Below are 22,744 nucleotides of genomic sequence, written 5' to 3'. Positions count from 1 at the left end.
ATGTAGTATAAACACCGACAACTGGGAAACACTTGCCTGCAAGAGCTCCAACTGGAGAACAGCCTTTACCAAAGGTGTCATGGACTTTGAAGATGCTTGAACTGAGGACAAAAGGGAGAAACGTGCTAAGAGGAAGGCATGCTTGGCAAGCCCTCACCGTGATCAACTCCTGCCCAGAAACTATGTCCCCACTGTGGAAGGATGTGTGGATCCAGAATTGGCCCCCACAGTCACGTATGGACTCACTCTTAAAACCGTGTTCATGGAAGACAATCTTACTCGGCTACGAGGAATCGCCAAAGAAGAAGAAGCACCCCGACTCATTTTGTTATAAAAATCAGTATCCTACTGATGCCTCCTGCGGTATTAGGAAAAGTGATAGGCTTGCTTTGTACCCACGTGGCCAGTTATAAACGCCTCTTGGTTGTGGTATGCCCGTTTCAAGGTTCATACCTCTTTGTGAAAGAGGAAAGTGGGTATTTTTCAACCCCTTGTAATCGATAAGTTTGCACTCAATGTGGCCCTTCGCCGCATGCTCCTTTAACATCCGACCTGTCCTTTGGGGCTTGCATTATACATGAGTGTCCCGATACAGTTACATCTTTAATTATTCTGCACAAAGGCCAAGCCTACCATTACAGATTCTATGTTTCATTTATACGATCGTCCAAGATCGCCTACCTCCGAAGAGATCTTGGGTGGGGTAGAAGGGACAAACGACAATGACAAAGGCATAGCTTTGCAAGCTCGGTTGGATTCCACGGCATCTTAAATGACAGCTTTGCCAGCGTGCTCCCCATTAGCTACAACAATTATGAAAATGAGTTTTATCGCATGACCTCTGGACTGCGATCTCTTTTCAGTGCCACCCTGAATTTGTCTGTCTAGAATATCAGGGTTTCCAAACCTACAACACAGGTACCTTATTTGGCTGAATGGAAATACTTAACGGCATCAGTTTATGACTGCATAAACTGGCTGCATCGGCAAATTTGCAGCATGCTGCAGTAATAAAACCTGAATTCATTGAATGGGCTCCATGTAATAGGCAAACACACATTTCCAGGTTTTTGTCCTGCAAATAGCACAGGAGGAATTAAAAGCCACACAAAACAAGTTGGACACACACAAAACAAGATTTTAGGAATATGGCACTTCTACAGTCACATTACATAATTCACTTTAAATACTCGTGGGTTGCACCCTCACACATGTTGGGTTGCACATGAGTTGCCACTCTCCATGATCTGGAGAGAGGCAGAAGGAGAAAAATGAAAAAAGAATAGAGAGAGGGGAAAGGGGAAAGGACAGCAGAGAACAAAGGAAAAGAATGAAAGAAAGAGCTAGACAAATTCAAGCAGGACCAAAAAATTTTTTAAAGGAGTTCGATGTTGCAAGCTAAGTTAGTTTAAAAGTTAACCTTAAATCTATAAAATTTCAAAAGGTTGCTGGTTTAAAAGGCATTGCTTTTTATTATGTTTATTTTTTACATTAACCATACAAACAAGTAACAAGGGGCAAGAGACAAGATTAATCTAAGCATCTTTCATAGCTATCAATATTGGACGATGAGATGTCAAGCTGATGAATGTGGATATGTACAATAATAGAATCATAGAACCCACTCAATGCAAGAATTCATTATGGTATTTATCAGACCTGCTCTCTCCAATGAGCTCGAGCTTAACGTACAGTCATCTAATTTTATCCTGACCACCACCGCGAGAGAGAATGAGATAGGGACTTGCACGAAACCGAGAGAGAATGAGGGATAGAAACTTGCACGAAACCATCTAACAAGCTCAGTGAAGGAGAGAGAGAGAGAGAGAGAGAGAGAAATAGACAGACAGACAGACAGACAGACAGACAGACAGACAGACAGGTACATATAGAGATCAGCCTCCTTGATCCAGGTCTAAGACTCTGTCCTTGACCAAACTGGTTTTTGTTGGAGATAATTGGACTTCTATAGTTCCTTTCTTCCTTTCAGGAAATGTCCATCACAGTAGGGAAAACTATAAACATATGCACTTTTGTTCTGTACTCATTTACTTGGAAGGAAGTACCGTGCAGTTTATTTCCAAGTCAGGTGTGGTTCAGATCGCAGACCTTCATCCTGAAAGCACATGTTTTGCCCCCATGTGGAATTGGAGAAGACTCGATAAGAATGAAGTTCTAGGGTTGGGGGAGACACGTCATCCACTTTCATCACGGGCGAAGCTCTTTTAATATAACATGGGGGCGCTTGAGGAATATGCGGCCCTGGTTGCATTTCTCCTTAAAGTGCTTTGCCAATGACCAAAACGCTCATGAAAAAGACCATGATGAAAAAGATCCACATGAAGAATCTGTCCATCACTTTGGCTACCTTCTTCCACTCCACTCCTTTGGCGTGGTTGGCTTTGTGGCGTCTCACGCAGCTAGCGATATACTCAATATTCTTGATCAGGATTCTGTAGCAGGAACAGCAACTAACAATATCCCTGGCATTTTCACCCGGGACTCCACTGCCGTCACAAACGTCATCTGGGGGCTTCTTTTTGAGGTCGCAGCCGCCATGTTGGATCTTGGCAAGTGGCCTCCTCGCCCCTTCGTATATGTCTTGGTCTTTTCGACAAGCGCTGTTCATCTTTTCCACCTTTGGGTCCCGCTCTTTGACACGTTGCAAACTTGTGCAGTTTTCGCCAACGTCATAAACGAAGAAGATCTTTGACATGTAGTCCAAGATGACCACTCTCGCCCACTGTGGGACAGGCTTGGCTCCTGATCCACAGTAATGGATATTCATTATAATGATGGTCAGTGCTGTGGATGCTGTGATCATTGTCATAGTAGCAATGTAATATTTACCTATGAGGTGAGGGGAAAAGACGGCTCAAATGCTTGAATTAACGACAACAAGCAATCATGGGAGGAATTCAACATTGCGCAGTTCTAAATGTTTATTGCTTATTTTATTACGTTTTTGTCCCTTTCCTCCAAGGAGCTCAAAGTGGTATAGTGTCACAAAATCATAGAACTGTAGGACTGGAAGGGAACACAAGGGTCATTTAGTCCAACCCCCTGCAATACAGGAAGCTTCACCCAACGTTGGGCTTGAACCCTGAGATTAAGAGTCTCATGCTCTGAGCTATCCCAGGACATGGTTTCTTCTGTGGTAAAAAAAGGGTAAAGGGTAAAGGACCCCTGGACAGTTAAGTCCAGTCAAAGGTGACTATGGGGTTGTGGCGCTCATCTTGCTTTTCAGGCCGAGGGAGCCAGTGTTTGTCCACAGACAGCTTTCCGGTTCATGTGGCCAGCAGGACTAAACCGCTTCTGGCATGACGGAACACCGCGCCAAATGCCATTTACCTTCCCACCACAGAAGTACCTATTTATCTACTTGCACTGGTGTGCTTTCGAACTGCTAGGTTGGCAGGAGCTGGGACAGAGCAACAGGAGCTCACCCCGTCGCAGGGATTCGAACCGCCGACCTTCTGATTGGCAAGCCCAGGAGCAGGCATAGGCAAACTCTGGCACTCCAGATGTTTGGGCTACAATTCCCATCATCCCTAGCTAACAGGACCAGTGGTCAGGGATGGTGGGAATTGTAGTCCCAAACATCTGGAGGGCTGGAGTTTGCCTATGCCTGCCCAAGAGCCTCAGTGGTTTAGAGCACAACATCACCCGCCACCCATTTTACCTTTCCTTCTGTGAAAGCATCTCTGCTGGCCCAACAAAACAAACTCCCCTTTTCTCCATCTGAGTACTGTTCTAATGGATCTCCTGACCCCGTCCCCAGAGGCACTTGGAGAGGGGAATGCCCCATTGTGCTAGCAGAAGTCCTTGTGTGGGCTTTCACTAGGAGGACCAGGTAGCTGAATCTGGCCCCATATCAGAATGTTTCTAAGCAGAATCCAATGTTACGATCATGTTCATGACAACCAGAGCTGGCAATGAATTTGGTGGACATCATTACAAGACGCGGGTGGCGCTGTGGGTTAAACCACAGAGCCTAGGACTTGCCAATCAGAAGGTTGGCGGTTTGAATCCCCGCGACGGGGTGAGCTCCCGTTGCTCGGTACCTGCTCCTGCCAACCTAGCAGTTCGAAAGCATGTCAAAGTGCAAGTAGATAAATAGGTACCACTACAACAGGAAGGTAAACAGCATTTCCGTGCGCTGCCCTGGTTCGCCAGAAGCGGCTTAGTCATGCTGGCCACATGACCCGGAAGCTGTACGCCGGCTCCCTTGGCCAATAAAGCGAGATGAGCGCCGCAACCCCAGAGTCGGTCATGACTGGACCTAATGGTCAGGGGTCCCTTTACCTTTACCTTATTACAAGACATTAACATCATTGAAAGGACCACATTTCCTTTTAAGTCTAGGGAATCTGTCCATATGTGAACTATCACTTGCACAAAAATTGCCTTATGGCATCAAATGAAAGGGCTCTTCGTTCATCACTCTGTCTCCAAAAGTGACCAGCTAGACCCGGTTGGTTGGTTTTCTACAAAATCAATATTGCCCTTCATCAATACTTCCAAAGCACTGTAAAGCATGCTAAGACAAATAGCATACAACAAGCAACAGCACAGAAAGAGTCTTTGCCCAGAGTTGAACTCAATGTTGCGCTATGACAATTGTCCCATCTGGCAACGCTATGCGCCAATCTGAGGATTCTTCGAATCCTTCAGAGTGGATTTGGGTGAGGTAGGAGAAATTGTGAGGGAGATGGGGAAGTCCCAGTGCACTAATTTGAATCCTTGGGCCGACTTCCAGTAGCAGAACAACTTAGTTGACTCCAACTCCCAGTACCTAAAAGATACCTAGGTTGGCACCAGGCAACCCACCTCCTGGGGACGGAATCCCTACTTCATAGCCCTAAAGTTTTCATTTCAGGATGCACCTTAGGCATTCTGATAAAGCACCACCAGCTCTGCAAGGGCAAACACAGGGGATCAGGAAGAAGGCAGGACTGAGTTTTATTTCTTATCCTATATCGGCTCAGATGCATCCTCTGCAGCCCCCCCATCATAGCTGGACTTGTTGGGATAATTATCCCATTAAATACGTGATTGTTATTTTGCAATGCATTGTACCAAATGTTAGGATTATGTCACATTTGAGGAACTTAAATAAATGCATAAAGGTAAAGTAAAGGTACCCCTGCCCGTACGGGCCAGTCGTGTCCGACTCTTGGGTTGTGCGCTCAACTCACTTAAGAGGCCGGGGGCCAGCGCTGTCCGCAGACACTTCCCGGTCACGTGGCCAGCATGACAAGCTGCATCTGGTGAGCCAGCGCAGCACACGGAAACACCGTTTACCTTCCTGCTAGTAAGCAGTCCCTATTTATCTACTTGCACCCGGGGGTGCTTTCGAACTGCTAGGTTGGCAGGCGCTGGGACTGAGAAATGGGAGCGCACCCCGCCGCGGGGATTCGAACCGCCTACCTGATGATCGGCAAGTCCTAGGCGCTGAGGTTTTACCCACAGCGCCACCCGCGTCCCTTAAATGCATAGCACAGACTAAATCTTGCTTAAAGTAGAACCATCAAAATCAATGGGATTTAAGCTAAGTTTTGCCACATTGTATCCAATAAGGGAAAATGAATTGGATATGTAAGTTTATTTATTGTATGAAAGGTTCGTGACATCTTAGCCCAAAGACTATGTTTGGCTTTGAGTTACAGCAAAGGAAGTGAGTTCGGTGTCATCACATACAGTGGTACCTTGGTTCTCGAACGGCTTAGTTGTCGAACAAATCGGCTACCGAGCGTCGCAAACCCGGAAGTAAGTGTTCCAGTTTGTGAACATTTTTCAGAAGCCGAACATCCGAGGCAGCTTCCGCTTGAGCGCAGGAAGCTCCTACAGCCAATCAGAAGACACGCCTTGGTTTTTGAATGGGTTCATGAGCCGAACAGACTCCTGGAATGGATTACGTAAGTTCGAGAACCAAGGTACCACTTTATTCTGGAGGGGCTGGCTTGCTCCATAGAGGCAACAACATCATCAAATAATGGACCCTTCACAGCTCAATTACATAAAAAGCATAAATGCTCAGATACCTACCGATCAAGGGCACATTTTCAGAAGGAGGCATGCTCTCCGCAACCATTAGCTGAAACACGGTCAGGGCAAGCAGAACAGTGACCCCCAGAGACACTTTTTCTCCAGAGTCTGCTGGGAGGTAGAATCCCAGTGGAGCCAGAAAAGATATCAACAGACAAGGAAGCAGCAGGTTAAATATATAGAAAGATGATTTCCTTTTCAAAATAAGGGTGAATGTAACATCTGGATAAGGCTCTGAGCAGCAGCCATAGGTTATCACATTCCTAACAGCCGGCATGCCGTGAATCTCCCACTCCACGTCTTCTATAAAGTCTGAGAGGTCGCCGCTGTCTAAAGAATTGAAAATATCTACCTGATTACCATTGTAGGTCCAAGAGCCAAAGGTTAGGTTGCACTCCTGGCTATCGAAGGGGAAGTAAGATACATCCACCACACATGAGCTTTTTGTTATAGCCGGTGAATCCCAAGTAATCTTGCCATCATGCCTCAATACAATGTTAGTGTTCACCGGCTCGGAAAAGTCATCATCAGCCCTAAAACAACAACAACACCATATAAAACAATAAGTATATACAGATAAATCACCTTGTCACAGGGATTCGAACCGCCAACCTTCAGATTGGCAAGCCCAAGAGGCTCAGTGGTTTAGACCACAGCACCACCCTCCCATAACTCCCAGTACGTTTCCGAGCACAATTCAAAGTGTTGGTGTTGACCTTTAAAGCCCTAAAAGGCCTTGGCCCAGTATACCTGAAGGAGCGTCTCCACCCTCATTGTTCTGCCCGGACGCTGAGGTCCAGCGCCGAGGGCCTTCTGGTGGTTCCCTCATTGCGAGAAGCAAAGCTACAGGGAACCAGGCAGAGGGCCTTCTCTGTAGTGGCGCCCGCCCTGTGGAACGCCCTCCCAACTACCTAACAACTACCTAACATTCAGAAGACATCTTAAGGCAGCCCTGTTTAGGGAAGTTTTTAATGTGTGACATCTTAGTGTATTTTTGGTCTTTGTGGAAGCCGCCCAGAGTGGCTGGGGAAACCCAGCCAGATGACCAGGGTACAAATAAAATAATAATAATAATAATAATAATAATTATTATTATTATTATTATTGTTGTTGTTGTTGTTGTTGTTGTTGTTGTTGTTGTTGTTGTAACAGCACAAGACAGGCTTGAAGGGGATGGAAGCCACAAGCTCCCAGTTCACATCTCAGCTCACCTACAATTTTACTAAAGCAGGCTTCACACATCTTGCGTAAAGTGCTTTTGAGCCTCTGTCCCACTGTGAGCTGCATGTGTGAAAGGCAGAACCACAGTTTTAAATGTGCTTAATAGCAGATTTTTTAAATTGATTGAAGATGTATGAAGCTGAACAAGCAACCACATTTCACTTTTACGTGAGAGGGTTTTAAGCTGAGGTTGGATGGCCATCTGCCATGGATGTATTAGTTGAGATTCCTGAATTGCAGGGGGTTGGGCTAGATGACCGTTGGTGTCCCTTCCAACTCTACCATTCTGTGATTCTAATTATGTTTCATAAATACTAAGGATAACATCAACAACATACTGCCCACATAAAATATAATATATACTTTAAAGGTGTTTAGAGTTTGAATACCTTCTGAATGACTTTACTCAAAAGTCAATATCGGAATGAAATGGCCAGTGTGTGAATTGTCATTGAGCTACCTTCACAAACAGATTCAAAACATGACATGCCTGGCTGTCTGCCAGAGCATGAGAGAGCTTTTCCTTAGCACTTTTGAAACTGTGGCATTCAAACACCTTTCGGTATAGGCACGTGCAATTTTCACATCCTTTTTCTTACGTAGATGAAAGAGAAAATATTTTATGTGTCAACAACCTACCCGGTGACTAGAGATGTCTGATGGAAGTAACACAAGTGTTGTGAAATAACCTAGATTTCCCATCAAAGGAAATAAAAGCTTGGGGCAAGGGAAGATTTCATGTTGATCATTCAACCAGATGAAAGGTGACCGTAGGTGGCTTGTTGGCCCTAAGCTCACAAGATCATTTGAAACTAGAACTACTTTTTGCCGGCCAATTTGTGTTCCCAAATACCTGGCGGTCACCTCTTCCCAACTGCAAAATGGATGCCATTTACATAAGGTACACTTCTATCATTTCCCCCAGGCAACTTCTCTCTGCAAGCTGGCCCCAGATCCTTCACTTCCCCCACCAATGAATAGATAAATAAGCATAGCGCCAGATTCTTGCTTGCACATTTGTAAGAAACCTTCCCGGGCCAGACTTACTTGTTATAAAGGACAATGTCTGGTCTCCATACCAGATTGCTGGGGATTCGGATAGAATCCAGCCCATCATATTCATCCTTGTCCCACTTCAAATAGGCATCATACCACGTTTGTCGGATCCATAGGTAGGCGGTCAAAATTTGGTTTCTCTCATCCTGGAATATGACAGGAGGCCTAAACTTAGGAACATAGGAAGCAGTCTTATACAGAATCAGACCATATATTGTCCACCCCAAGGGTGGGCAACCTGTGGCCCTCCAGGTATTTCTGGACTACAACTCCCATCATCCTTGACAATGGGCTATGCTGGCTGAGGATGATGGGAGATGAGAACCCAAAAACATGTAAGGAGCCATAGGTTGCGCTCCCTTGAAAAACAGTATCTCAAAGTCCTGTCTGGAGATGTCCAGGATTAGCAATAGATATCGCTCATAACAGATATGGAAGTGTGAGAATGATTGTGGAATATGGATATAAAATTTAGTGATGTATGGAAGTGAGAGCTGGACCATAAAGAAGGCTGATCGCCGAAGAATGGATGCTTTTGAATTCTGGTGCTGGAGGAGACTCTTGAGAGTCCCATGGACTGCAAGAAGATCAAACCTATCCATTCTGAAGGCAATCAGCCCTGGGTGCTCACTGGAAGGACAGATTGTGAAGCTGAGGCTCCAATACTTTGGCCACCTCATGAGAAGAGAAGACTCGCTGGAAAAGACCCTGATGCTGGGAAAGATGGAGGGCACAAGGAGAAGGGGACAACAGAGGACGAGATGGTTGGACAGTGTTCTCGAAGCTACCAGCATGAGTTTGACCAAACTGCGGGAGGCAGTGGAAGACAGGAGTACCTGGCGTGCTCTGGTCCATGGGGTTGCGAAGAGTCGGACACGACTAAACAACTAAACAACAACAACAAATGGTTTAAGAGAAAATGATATGAAAATGATAAATCAATGATGTATCTAACTCCAAGCAAACTGGCAAAAATGTATAAATCTAAATCAAACCCATGCTGGAAATGTAAAGAGAAAGAAGGTTCTTTTTATCATATGTGGTAGTCTTGCAGTAAGGTTAAAATTTATTGGGAAATGATATATAATGAATTGAAAAGGATGTTCAAAATAACTTTTATAAAAACCATAATCCAGAAGCTTTTCTTTGGGGAATTATAGGGAAAGAACTACCTAAATTGTATAGAAATTGATTTATGTATGCTATTATAGCAGCAAGAATGTTACTTGGCCCAAAGCGGAAAGAAGCAGAAGTCCCAGAAAAAGAAGAACGGATACAAAAACTTATGGAATATGCAGAAATGGCAAACTTACCAGAAGAAAAAGAAATCAAGATAACAAACTTTTTATAAAAGAAGGGAAATTGTTTATTGAATATTTGCAGATAAATTGTAAACACATAAGAACATTGGCAGGATTAATGTAATAATCTGCAGTTTTATAAGAGTATATATTTATAGCAGATAAATAAATGAGCAAGTTAAACAAACTTGGAAATGCAGAAGATATAAATAATAATAATTTAAGGAACCATAGAAAGAGGGGGAAGGAAGACAAAATTTGGAAATGTTAAATTGATTGTAAAACTAAAGAAATGTGTAAAATTGAAAAATATAAATAAAAAACTAATAAAAAAGGAGATGTCCAGGATTAAACCTGGGGCATTTTGCATGTGCTTTGACAATCAGCTAAAGCTTCTCGCACGAACATGTCTGCAAGTCAACACATCCAGAAGGTTATTTTGGAACATGCTGTAGATCTAAAAGTGAATGTACTGCTCTGTGGCAGCACACAGAGCTGATTCACAGAATAGTTGACATAGTTAGAACCTCAGTGACATAATTATAGATTGTGCTTTCTTTGTCACGTCATGATGGCAGTTTTCCATCATGCATCGACACAGTGGGTGGCTGCAGCAGTCCTAGTTTCCTGGAATTATTAAAATATGCATCTGCAAAGACCTTTGTGGTCTGCTTACATTTTTTGGTGTTCATAAAAACGCATCACACAGAGGAGCCAGAGCTCAGCCGTATCTTCAGTCATATATATTGCTTTGCTTAAGTCAGATTTTGCTTTTTGTCTTGGACTGCAACTAGGGTGAGGCTGATAGGAGTTGTGGTTCAAAACATCCGAAAGGGACCAGGTTGGCAAAGTTTGGGCTAGGTTTACTGAGCTCCCCTGACACACTGATTTCAACAGGATGTAGGCATGACTAACTGAGAAAAAAGGGAAGGAGTTCCACAATCTGCCCCACTGATATAATTAGAATACCCATATTCTTCTCAGATTGCACCCCAGGGAAGGGATATGGGGCAAACGGGGCAGAGAGAATCCTCTTTAGATTGTGATCAATATATACCGTATTTTTCGCTCTATAAGACGCACCAGACCACAAGACGCACCTAGTTTTTGGAGGAGAAAAACAAGAAAAAAAAATATTCCGAATCTCAGAAGCCAGAACAGCAAGAGGGATCGCTATGCAGTGAAAGCAGCAATCCCTCTTGCTGTTCTGGCTTCTGGGATAGCTGCGCAGCCTGTATTCGCTCCATAAGACGCACACACATTTCCCCTTACTTTTTAGGAGGGAAAAAGTGAGTCTTATAGAGCAAGAAATACGGTATTTTTGTGTTGGCCTGATATAATCACGTAACAAAAAACAGTAACTCACTTGTAGCTCAACTACTGCTTCTTATCATAAGGAGTAAGTGTCTTAATTGTCTACATGGGGAAATGAAAACCAGAGTGCATTACTAACATTAATACAGGAAATTTTTTATTCTGTTTCTTAGTCACCCTTTGTCATAAGGTCTTAGGGCGGGGGTTATAACAATAGCATGTATGTTCAATTATAATTAAAAAAACAAATAGAGTATTGCAGTTAGAACCATAAACCAGGCAGCTCAAGGATGACAAGCGCATTACAGATCCTAACAAAATCCAATGTAAGTTTCTGCCTGTACTGTAATTTCCTTTCAGTGAGTCAGAGAAGCAAAGAAAAAGAGAAACAAGCCATATCAAAGTCTTCCTTCAAGTCATAGCTGTCAAGCATCCCTTATTTGGCGGGACAGTCCCTTATCCCAGCGCCATGTCCCGCTGCTGTCCCTTATTGATGGTGTCCCTTAAATAAGCTACTGAAAGTAATGGGGCCCATTCTATGTCCAGCTGTCCTTTGCCAATAACAAATTGTTGCTTTTTTTGTGTTGAATATGTGCTATATGGTAATTTATGGACCTAATAGGTATCTAAAGCCATTTGCACGCAACAAAATATGTATTTTATCAAAGTAATTGTTGATCCCTTATTTTGGCTGCTGATCCCTTATTTTCAAATCTGTAAGTTGACAGCTATGCTTCAAGTACGTAGAAGCAGCAAGATAAAAGCAAAAGTCCTTAAGCCTCTGCAATTCAAATTTGACAGACAAGATCAGGGGCTTTCCATCTGTAGAATATAGACCTCTTTTACTTACCATATCCTTTATTTGGGAGAGAGTGATCTGAAGAGTGACATTCAGTACGCTGTCTGTATCTTCCACTGGTCTGAGAGCATTTGAATAGTCTTCAAAGAGCTCATTAAAGAGCATTTGAGCATATTTCCCTTGTGCTGCCTTAGCAACTGTATAAAACAGATATATTCAATTTTACATCGTCCATTGTAAACTTATTTGGCTTCTGACTTCCAGAGCCACACAAGCCAATTTTGATATTTGCAGTAGTATATTATACATTTTAAAAGGCAAGGTTGATGGGGATAGTTTGATAAGCACTTGGTGGCATGTCTACAATAGAAACGTAAAACAGCTGCAAGTCAAGGGACCCTGGAAACTGTAGTTCAATAACAGGGTTGGGATTGTTAAAAAAAAGAATTCTTCACACCTCTCGAAAATACTCTGTGTATGTGTGTAATTTTCTGTTTTGCAATTTAGAATATTCATTTAGACAACCTTAAAATATCAGTGACTTCCCTTCTTCTCTTTCCTTGGTTCATTCTGCATAGCATAAATCCCTGCATATTTTATATAAACTAAACCATTCAGTATTCCACTGTTACATCCATCAAAACTTATTTACACTGCTGAATTTATCTTACTGCTGCCAATGTTTTCTAGTGTACACAATTTCCCCCCATTATATTCAATAAACATTTTCCAATCTTCTTTAAATGGATGTTCTTCTTGTTCTCTTATTCTATAAATTAGATCTGCAAGCTGCGCATATTCCATCAGTTTAAGTTGCCATTCTTCTTTGGTTGGGACATCTCCTGTTTTCCATTTTGGGGCTAACAAAACACGGACCACCGTAGTGGCATACATAAATAACCTTTTTTGACACCTGGGAATTTCAATCTGAATTGTCTCTAACGAAAAGGACTCTGGTTGTTGTTTTTTGGAAAGGTGCTTTTAAACATTTTTTCCAATTCGTTATAAATTATTTCCCAATACTTTTTTACCCTTTTACAGGTCCACCACATATGAAAGAAGGTTCCCTCCACCTCATTGCTAACTCTGTTTCTTTCCATGGGACTACACTGCCATGTAGTGACACCCTCCTAGTTCCCTAAAATTATTAAAATTATGCATCTGCATCTCTGCATACTGAAATTGTTGGGAGTCTGTAGCAGAGTTGCCATATTTCAACCCTAACATGCCTCCCTGCTATGGAAAAAGTCTCTTACCATGAAGCATTCCCACTGCGAAAACCATGGAGAGGCTAAAGGCAAAGCTGAGCTTCATTGTGGAGAAGCTTTGCTCCTCTGGCTGTAGACAAAAATGTATATTCCAAGCCGTTCTCTAGGTGAAAACATTCATTCCCAGGGCCAACCCCACACGGAGAGCATAAAAGCAATAGACGCTGCCATACTTCTTCCCGCAGCTATAGTCAGGGTGGCATCGTCTGCTAGAGCTCCAACGATCATCAGTCACCCTCTGTTTTCTCATGGCCCTTACAGATCTGGTAACCTGAGAATGACGTGCCGGGTGACGAGGTGAAGGGATATCACCACGAAACTATTCCGCCAGAACTCCTCTAAGTCCTTGCTGCTCACATTTCTTCTCTGCAAATAAAACCACAAAAGTAAGAATCAGCTCCAGCTCTGCTCCCACCTATTTTCCGTCTATCTCCTGCCTCCACGCATACAGCTGCCCGAGAGATTCTTCCTCTTCCAAAGGGCTCCATTGTTATATTTTCATATTTGCAAGCCAATATATAATTTCTACAATATTTTTCCTAGGGAGTATCCCCCACCTCATGACTTGTGTCACTGATTTACTGACCATACGGACAAGGGCAATGGGCAACATATTGGTGTGTAAAGGTTGTTGAGCGCTTTTTTTTTTTTTGCAAAGTTGTTACGCTTATATTTACAAAATAAGGATAAACTTTTGTCTAAAATGTATAATTTTCTACTAGAATGGGAAACAAAAGAGGAGTTTGTTAAAGCTCCAGTGACACACTTGGCAATAGATATAAAACTCTGGAAAAGTGACCTGAAATTTACTGCATGTTATTCATGGAAAGAGAATTATTCGAAAATGATTCATAAATGGTACTTAACTCCGAGTAGGTTGGCTAAGATTTATAAAAGAGAATCAGATATGTGTTGGAAGTGTAAAGAAGCTGAGGGAATTTTTTTTCATATGTGGTGGACATGTAAAAAGGTAAAATTGTTTTGGGAAATGGTTTATAATGAATGGGGGAGGGGGCGGGAATGTTTAAAACTACTTTCCCCCCAAAAAGAATCCTTTTTGTTGGGGATAACCCAGACTGAAATTCCTAGGTGTCAGGGAATGTTATTTATGTATGCATAATTCATAAAGGATCTATGGGAAATCTATATAAGCGCTGTACATCCATATTTTGCGAGCCAAATGCATCTGTTTTTAAATCAGGCCACTACACACATTATGAGGCCACAAATATGTATTTGACACCACATCTATTCGCAAAATGTTTAGGGGTATACGTACACCCAGAAAAAAGCACTGTACTTATGTATGTGTGTTTACCTTGTGCAATTACCAACATTTATCCTATATTTGAGACCTTAGAATTTCTATAACAATAGAAAACAGGGACAAATGGTTAAAAGTGATGACCTGTCTTGCATTTGGGGCCTAGTTTGTGGTGCAAACCATCCTTTGGCGAATATTCATCTTGGAAGCACAGAATCTAGCAGTGGAGCATGCAGCATTTGGTTTCTTTCATCTTGAGGCAGCAGGGAGGTATAAAGCGGTTCTGTGGATCATCGGAACCAATCGTGTACTACCCCGCAGAGTCGTTGTCGCGAGGCACTGCCAAGTCCCTCGCAAGAAGGAAGGGATACCGATGTGAAACATTAAAGAAAGACCAGCAAGAAGTTGTTATCTGGGTTTCCTGTCGTGCAACAGAGATGCTTACCAGGTGAGTTACTGATGCTTACCTGTTGGCAGGAGGAGAAGGGAACATCTGACCCGTCAGGAGGTCAACTACTACTGTCCACTACTGCTGGATTTTGATATGCTTTTAGGTGTACATTTAAGTAAGGAGGTCATAAAGATCTGCAGGCCGTGTGCTCGCAAATGAATAAATAAATAACGTTTAAATGTCCGGGGAAATCCGGACGTATGGTTCTCCGCTCGCCACTCTCAGATACAGCAAGCGCAAGGGAAGCGGCAGAGGAAAGGGTTAAAACAAAGCGCCGCCTCCATCCAACCAACCGGCTCGCCAGCACCCAGCACGTCACCACCACCACCAAGCGCAGGCGCAGAAGGGCAGGCTCTGTGACATCACGCGCCGCACTCTCCCACGCAGGAGACGGGTGGGGGGGTGTGCGCCGCCGCGAGGCTTCCCGCCAGAAAGCCGCCGAGCTTCTCGAGCTTTTGCTGCGCATGCGCCCACGCTGCCGTCGCCTCTCGAGTTCGCTTGGCGGAGGGGGGAACCCACCTCTCCGCGCGTGCGCAAAATCTTCCTTCGCATGCGGGAAAAGGGGAAGCGGAGAATTCCGCGCGCGCGCTGTTCGAGGGACCGCGAAGGATATTGGACTTCGTTTTATTGGCTTGTCCTGCCTCAGATGGGAAGGCTGAGTCGCTGTGCCTCCACAGGAAATGTACGTACTGAGGTGCAGGAAAGCTGAGCTGTGAAACTCCTTGCCACAAGGAAAACACTGGCGAAGAATATAGCCCTTTCCAAAGGTTGATTTGATTATGATGATGATGATTATTATTATAATTTATTTATACCCCACCCGAATCTGGCTGGGTTGCCCTAGCCACTCTGAGCGGCATACAACACACATTAACATAATAAAACATAATAATAAAACAATATACACACACACACATATATACACAGAATGGTAAAATATATATGTGTGTTTGTGTGTGTATAATTTATATATTAGATAATATATAAATAAATAATCAAAAATAAATAAAATTTATAAATAATAATAATAAAGCATCAGACATTAATATTAATAATTTGATCCTATGTTAAAAGTCACAATACCTGTAAAATAAACAATGATCAAGATCAAATAAAGCACTATTCTTAACCTGCGGCGCATTTTCGCTAATGGGGTCTCCTGCTGTCACGCCGCCAGCGCACGACTTCCGCTCGCATCCCGGGGCAAAGTTCACTACCAGGAGACCTACTTCCGGGTTAGCGGAGCTCATTACCCAAAGCGTTCGTAAGGAGGACGGTACGTAACCTGAGGTTCCACTGTACATTTTGGGCAGGGCAGAAGTTGTTTTCTGTCACCATGCAAATAGCATGTGGACTGAGCCAGCAGAGCTCCTATGCTCAGAAACCGGGTAACCCAAATGCCTTCTATTTTAATAAAATACAATGATGATGCATTTATTGTTGGAAAACCATGGAAGTCTCCAAAAGGTGAGAAATAAAACTTGGCACAGGGTTACGATGATACACTTCAAACTCAAAGCACTGGATTTTTCATATAGACCTCAAACGTAGTTCAGTCTAGTGCAAAAGCAGCAGGTTGGTGAATGTAATGGTTCATACACTAACGGAAATAGTCTAACCACAGAGATGTTTTTCTTTCTATGCCGGAAACACCTGCTTATAAAAGAATAGAAGAAAACACAGTTCAGTCAAACTCTGTAGAAAAGAAACAGAATAATCCTCCTCCTGCAAATTTCTTTAAAATTAGATTGAATCTGCATGGTTGATTTCAACCAGAATCCCCTAACTGAAATGTTTCACACATGAGGGAAACAGAGGCAGTCTTTTTCATAGGCAAGCATGTTTGTTGTTTCACATGTAGCACAGTCCTTTAAAACTTGACTTATTCCTAAATAAGACTGCAATGGGGAGACACTACAAAAACTTGCACTAATAAGAGCAATAAACACCCATACACAATAAACAGTCATATGGAAGCATTCATCATTAGAAAGTGCTGTTGCTGTGGCTGCTGCTGCTGCTGTTGTTAGTCACCAGTCTGTTACCCATCTGACTGGGTTACCCCAGCCACTCTGGGTAGCTCCCAACCAAATATTATAAACACAACAACGCATCAACCATTAAGAATTTCCCTGTACTGCCTTCAGATGTCTTCTAGAAGTCATAAAGTTATTTATCTGTTTGACATCTGATGGGAGGGCATTCCACAGAGCGGGTGCCACTAGCGTGAAGGCCCTCTGCCTGGTTCCCTATAACTTCACTTTTCGCAGGGAGGGAACCACCAGAAGCCCCTTGGAGCTGGACCTCAGCGTCGGGCGGAACGGTGGGGGTGGAGACGCTCCTTCAGGTATAGTGGGCTGAGGGCATTTAGGGCTTTGAAGGTCAGCACCAACACTTCAGATTGTGCTCGGAAACGTACTGGGAGCCAATCTAGATCCCTTGGGACCAGTGTTATGGTCCTGGCGACTGCTCCCAGTCACCAGTCTAGCTGCCACATTCTGGATTAGTTGTAGTTTCTGAGACACCTTCAAAGGTAGCTCCACAGAGAGCACATTGCAGTAGTCCAAGCAGGAAATAACCAGAGCATGTACCACTCTGCTGAGAAAGTGCGCAGGCAGGTAGGGTCTCAGCCAGCGTACTAGGTGGAGCTGGTAGACTTCTGCCCTGGATGCAGGAGTAACCCATGAACAGCTGTGAGTCCATAATGACTCCCAGGCTGCACACCTGGTCCCTTAGGGGCACGGTTACCCCATTCATGACCAGGGAATCCCTCATACCTGCCTGCCCCCTGTCCCCCAGAAATGGTACCTCGGTTCTGTTTGGATTCAACCTCAATCCATGATCCACCATCCATCTTCCAACTGCCTCCAGACACTCACACAGGATGTTCAACATTCCCACTGGTTCTGATTTAAACGAGGTAAAGCTTGGTATCATCCACATACTGATGAACACCCAGCCCAAACCCCCTGATGATCTCTCCCAGCGGCTGCATGTAGATGTTGAAAAGCATGGAGGAGAGGATGGAACCCTGAGGCGCCCCACAAGTGAGAGCTCAGGGGTCCGAACATCCAACCCCCAACATCACCTTCTGGGCACGGCCCTGGAGGAAGGAGCGGAACCACAGTATAACAGTGCCCCTAGCTCCCCTAGACAGTCCCAACAAAAGAAGAATGGATACAAAAACTTGCGGAATACAGAGAAATAGCGAAATTTAGCAGAGAAATAAATCAAGATAACAAACTTTTTTAAAAAGAATGGAAATGGTTTGTTGAATATTTACAAACAAACTGTAAACCGATAAGAACATTGGTGGGATTCTTGTAATAACCTGCAGTTTTATAAGAGTATACATTTAAAGTAGATGAATAAAGGATTAAGTTAAGTTAATTTGGAATATGCAGAAAATCTAAAAAATAAATTTAAGGAACCACAGAAAGTGGGGGAAGGAAGTCGAGTTTTGAAATGTTAAAAGCATAGTAAAATTATTGAAATGTATAAAATGGAAAATTTTAAATAAATATTAAAAAGGAAAGAAAAGAAGGATACCATGGTTGGTGGTATCAAAAGCCACTGATTTCCAGCAGAATCTGGAAATAGCTTTCACCTCTGTCCCTAGCCTGCCATAGATCATTGACCAACACGACCAAGGTGGTTTCAGTCCCATGATGAGGCCTGAATCCCAATTGAAAAGGATCCAAATGGTCCACATCCTCCAGATGTGCCTGGAATTGTTCAGTGACCACCCTGCTCATTCACCTTCCCTGGGAATGGGAGATTTGACACCCACTGGTGCCTTCCAGCCCACTGTTTGAGAAACACTCCTATGTCATTTTAGGTGGTTCACTTTTATGGAAGTCACATTGCTTATTGGTTTATGTCAAGTATCCTACCCCCTCCCCATCAGACATAAATTCTCAGCTTTGGGTGGTAGAATATAGTTTATCTCCAATTATAATCTCAAGGATGGCTACATTTGGCATTCTTTGATGCAAATCAATATTATAGGTCCATTGGGAAAAATCCAGCAGCCACAGCAGGATTTTGTTAGGGTCAACCAAAATGTCAAAATGAGATGAGCAATCTTTCAGATTACTCAGAGCTTTATCAAAACTCGGGAAGTGTGGGGGAGAGAGCTAGATAGGCTTGATGGAAAGCCCCTAAGTCAGTTTTAAGAGAGAACGAGAAAGCAGAAGGAATTGTGTTGACTTAGAATAGCCTCTGCTAGGTGCTAAACTTAAAGTTTTGGGTTGTCACATGCATGCTTGCATGCAAATAGTCTGTGCCTTTAATAGCTACATAGCAGGCAGAACCCAATAGACAGAGATTTTCCTATGCCAACACTCAAACCATGATAAACTTCACCTATTCTTTTAAAAAATGAATTGAGTATTCAACATAAACTGTGTAATAGGCAGATTATTATTATTTTTTTAAAAAGCTTCACCTAGGAATTTCTGCCCGTGTTCTGTTTATGCTGAATGAGCAATTCTTTATGTAAAAAGTGGCAATCCTGTTTAGCTTTGCTATAATTTTTCTAGTAGAGTTCTTTTGAGCGTGGATAAATTCACTAGTTTGCAGAAATGCAGCAACTGCATTGTCTTAACTTGTTGAATTTCTGTTATGCATTTGATAAAAAATAGGAGACTGGAGAGCAGTCCTCAGAAATTGCTATATCTAGACGTAGAGGGCACAATTGTCATTCTGTTGTTTTGCACTTAAAAACTAGATAAGAATGAGGTAATCTCCTACTTCTTTGATTTTATTACAGTACCTGCTGTTGCTCTTAATAGGATTATAGTTAAAAGGCTGCCCTTTAGCTATTATACCTGCTCTGCTGTTGCCTTGATAAAAAGATGTTTGAGATAAAGCCAAAACCTCCAGATGTTGCCATTTTTCCTTAAGAGTGAGTTGCACCAACTGCTTGATCATTTTGATTGGACATTTCTGAAACTTTCCCAACTCTAGAATAGCCTTTTGAGATTTGGGCAAAACTTTATCTAGCATAGAGATGCAAAAAACAGCCCATTTTATATTGAAGAAAGGGAGTATGTTCTCTACCCCAATTCCCCAACCCCTTTGTTTCTGGGGGGTCTTCCTAAAAGAAGCTCAACAACTTTCAGGGTGTCCTGGTTTTTGCAGTACCATCCCTGCACAATTTAAACCGTTTCTGAAAAGACTCATCTTTTCTCAGCCACTTTTATGGAGTGATTCTGGCTGGAGTTTCATTTGGGTACAAAAACTATAGTGCATTTTTTAAACAAGAACCAAGTTGTATTATGTTTTCTTTGTTACACTGGGCCAAATGTGGTTAATGGGCTGGCTAATTTAAGTGTTTTAAAAGAAGCAAAATTGGTGTCTTGAAATTACAGCCGCTGTGGTCTAGACAACTTTAACTTAAGGAAATCATAGGTGTGAGCCCTACTTGTTTTGAAAAACTTTCACTAGCTGGCTAGTTGGCTGCAGGGGCGAAGCCATCTTAAATAGGGCTGCCATATGTCCGGATATTACCAGGATTTCAAAGGCGGAATTGAAGTCCAGGAGGAATTTCCAAAAGGTAGTTCTTTGTCCTGGATCTTAGGCAAGCATGGGTTTTTTTCTGTTTTTTGTTGTTGTTTTTTTTAAAAGCTAATCAGTTTTGGGGTCTTCCTAAAAGAAGCTAAGCAACTTTTGGGGTCTCCTGGTTTTTTACTTTTTGAAATATTGCTTGCCCATTCTGCCTAGTGATTGGCTGAAGTAAGGACTCTCCGCACCTTTCAGCTGACCCCTTACCTGCACATACTGCTACCTGAAACTGCCGGCAAAGATTCAGCCCCAGCTAATGTTTCCAGTGGGCAGGGATGACAGCTGCTTTAGTCCATTGGCTGCTGGAAGTTCACTGGTTCCTCGTCATCCAGGAGAGAGTGCTTCAGTGTCCTCAAGACACAGCACACAGCGGTGGCAAATACATTTCTCACAGAGCCATACTAATGAATGTTGCCTTTCCTGTTTTCCAGGTTAGAAGCGGCTACTCAGGTCAGTGCCGCTCTACGAGAAAAAAGCATTATTTAAAAGAATCCCTGCGCAAAAGGATTTGCAAAAGAGAGGACGCGTCGAATGTAGGGTTGGAAATGATCTCAAGAGTCTCTTCTAAACCTCTGCAATGCAGGAATCTCAACTATAAAAAAGGTAAAGGACCCCTGGATGGTTCAGTCCAGTCAAAGGCAACTACGAGGTTGCAGCGCTCATCTCGTTGTTGTTTTTTAAAAGAAATTATTATTTATATGCCGTCCATCTTGCTGCGTTTCCCCAGCCACTCTGGGATGCTCCCAACAAAATATTAAAAACACGAGAAACCATCAAACATTAAAAACTTGCCTAAACAGGGCTCCCTTCAGATGTCTTCTAAAAGTCAGATAGTTGTTTATTTCCTCAACATCTGATGGGAGGGTGTTCCACAGGGCGGGTGCTACTACCAAGAAGGCCCTCTGCCTGGTTCCCTGTAACCTCACTTCTCGCAGCAAGGGAACCGCAAGAAGGCCCTCGGTGCTGGACCTCAGTGGGTGGGGGTAGAGCTGAACAATGGGGGTGGAGATGCTCCTTCAGATATACTGGGCCGTTCACTGGGCAGTGCTGGATTAAAGCCTGTGGAAGCCCCTTGGCGGTCAAAATCTGGGCGGGGGGCAGGCCTTGTGCACACATTGGAATAACATTGAACTAAGAAAGCTTGATTGTCATTTTTTTTCAAGATCAAATCAATATTATTTTGATCCATTGTTGTGGAACCCCTAAACAGTGTGGGGCCCATAGGCCAGTTCCTACTCTGCCTATATGGTAATCCAGCCCGGCCCCTTTGGCTGCAGGAGAGAGAGAAAACGGAAGTTGAGGGACGCCTCCTGATGTGCTGCAGCTGTTCCCCACAATGAAATGGAAGGCTCAACATTTGTCAGGCACTTTCGGATGCTCAGCAGCCCTGTGTGGTTACAACAACCCTGTAAAGTAGGCCGGTGCTATATGCTCCCCAAATTGCAGCTGAATCCCTCACAGATTGGCACCCAAGCTCTGCTTAAAAGCCTCCAAGGAAGGAGATTCCACCACCATCCCAGAGAGTCTTACCATCAGAAAGTTCTTCCTAATGTTTAGTCTGAATCTCCTCTTCTGCCCTCTCCTCTGGAGTAGCAGAAAGCAAGCTTGCTCCCTCTTGCAGCCCTCAGATATTGGAAGATGGCTCTCCTCTCTCCTCTCAGCCTCCTCGAGGCTAAAAATACCTAACTGCCTCAACCGTTCCTCACGAGGCTTGGTTTCCAGGCCCTTCATCATCCTGGTCGCCCTCTGCTCACCTTCAAGCTGCTCAGTATCCTTCCACTAGCCTGCAGTGACTGGCAGCAGCTCTCCAGGGTTTTGGATGGGGGGGACATTCCCAGCCCACCCCAGATATGCCGCCCAAGACAGAAGAGCAAAGCAGATGGTCCAATCCTGTGCTATGGAGACCCCTAGCCTGCCTTGAAGGATGTGGGGGTGATCTCCTCGGAGCTGGACCTCAGTGTCTGGGTGGAACGATGGGGGTGGAGAAACTCCTTCAGGTATACAGGGCCAAGGCTGTTTAGGGCTTTAAAGGTCAGCACCAACACTTTGAATCGTGCTTGGAAATGTACTGAGAGCCAATTTAGATCTTTCAGGACCAGTCTTATATGGTCTCGGCAACTCTTCCCAGTCACCAGTCTAGCTGCCGCATTCTGGATTAGTTGTAGATCCCAAGTCACCTTCAAAGGTAGCCCCACATAGAGCACATTGCAGTAGTCCAAGCAGGAGATAACCAGAGCATGCACCACTCTAGCGAGACAGTCTGTGGGCAGGTAGGTTACCAGAGGGAGTCGGCGTTTGTCCACAGACAGCTTTCCGGGTTATGTGGCCAGCCATTAAAACTGTCTAGGCAGCACACTGGAAAAAGGATCTTTGTTCCAATGCAGCAGAGAAGTTCTGGTGTTATTATGGCCTGCTGTTTCTCGAATAAGACCCCGTCCTCCCTTCCTAGGAAGGCCA

General features: G+C 43.6%; 1 protein-coding gene and 2 long non-coding RNA genes across 7 annotated transcripts in view; 2 read left to right on the top strand and 1 right to left on the bottom strand.

Annotated features, from left to right (window-relative positions):
* Positions 1 to 22,744, top strand: part of LOC310852180 — a 216,925-nt gene that overhangs the window by 129,397 nt on the left and 64,784 nt on the right. The gene's annotated exons all lie outside the window — the stretch shown is intronic.
* On the bottom strand, positions 1,454 to 22,008 carry CHRNA9 (cholinergic receptor nicotinic alpha 9 subunit). 5 transcript variants are annotated; one of them, XM_083755025.1, is made up of 8 exons: positions 20,495 to 22,008; positions 16,328 to 16,375; positions 14,416 to 14,621; positions 12,996 to 13,373; positions 11,791 to 11,936; positions 8,317 to 8,471; positions 6,049 to 6,581; positions 1,454 to 2,850 (listed from the first exon to the last, which is right to left on the bottom strand). In XM_083755025.1, exons 4-8 carry the CDS (start codon positions 13,051 to 13,053, stop codon positions 2,279 to 2,281), a joined length of 1,464 nt encoding a protein of 487 aa, XP_083611151.1. In that variant the 5' UTR covers positions 13,054 to 13,373; positions 14,416 to 14,621; positions 16,328 to 16,375; positions 20,495 to 22,008; the 3' UTR covers positions 1,454 to 2,278. The 5 variants fall into 5 exon arrangements, with proteins under 5 accessions (XP_083611151.1, XP_083611153.1, XP_083611155.1 ...); XM_083755027.1 differs by having other exon boundaries at positions 21,818 to 21,983; XM_083755029.1 differs by lacking the exons at positions 16,328 to 16,375; positions 20,495 to 22,008 and adding an exon at positions 14,739 to 14,887.
* The window catches only part of LOC310852163, a 53,289-nt gene continuing 45,461 nt past the window's right edge, over positions 14,917 to 22,744 (top strand). Inside the window, exons 1-2 of the long non-coding RNA XR_014567994.1 lie at positions 14,917 to 15,404; positions 20,719 to 20,890. This is a non-coding gene — a long non-coding RNA (uncharacterized lncRNA). The remainder of the gene's footprint in view (positions 15,405 to 20,718; positions 20,891 to 22,744) is intronic.

The sequence above is a fragment of the Podarcis gaigeae genome, assembly GCF_964106915.1.
Source record: "Podarcis gaigeae genome assembly, chromosome: 9".
NCBI lineage: Eukaryota > Metazoa > Chordata > Lepidosauria > Squamata > Lacertidae > Podarcis > Podarcis gaigeae.
The sequence above is the reverse complement of the archived record's forward strand: the minus strand, read 5'-3'. Positions and strand labels throughout refer to the sequence as shown.

What these genes read in the sequence shown, in the direction of transcription:
- CHRNA9 (XM_083755025.1), bottom strand. Translation starts at nt 13,053, where the DNA reads ATGAAGCTCAGCTTTGCCTTTAGCCTCTCCATGGTTTTCGCAGTGGGA. An exon ending in CGCAGTGGGAATGCTTCATG is followed by an intron (nt 11,937 to 12,995) that starts GTAAGAGACTTT and finishes TGTTTTATACAG; the next exon opens with TTGCTAAGGCAGCACAAGGG. An exon ending in GACATTGTCCTTTATAACAA is followed by an intron (nt 6,582 to 8,316) that starts GTAAGTCTGGCC and finishes TTGTTGTTTTAG; the next exon opens with GGCTGATGATGACTTTTCCG.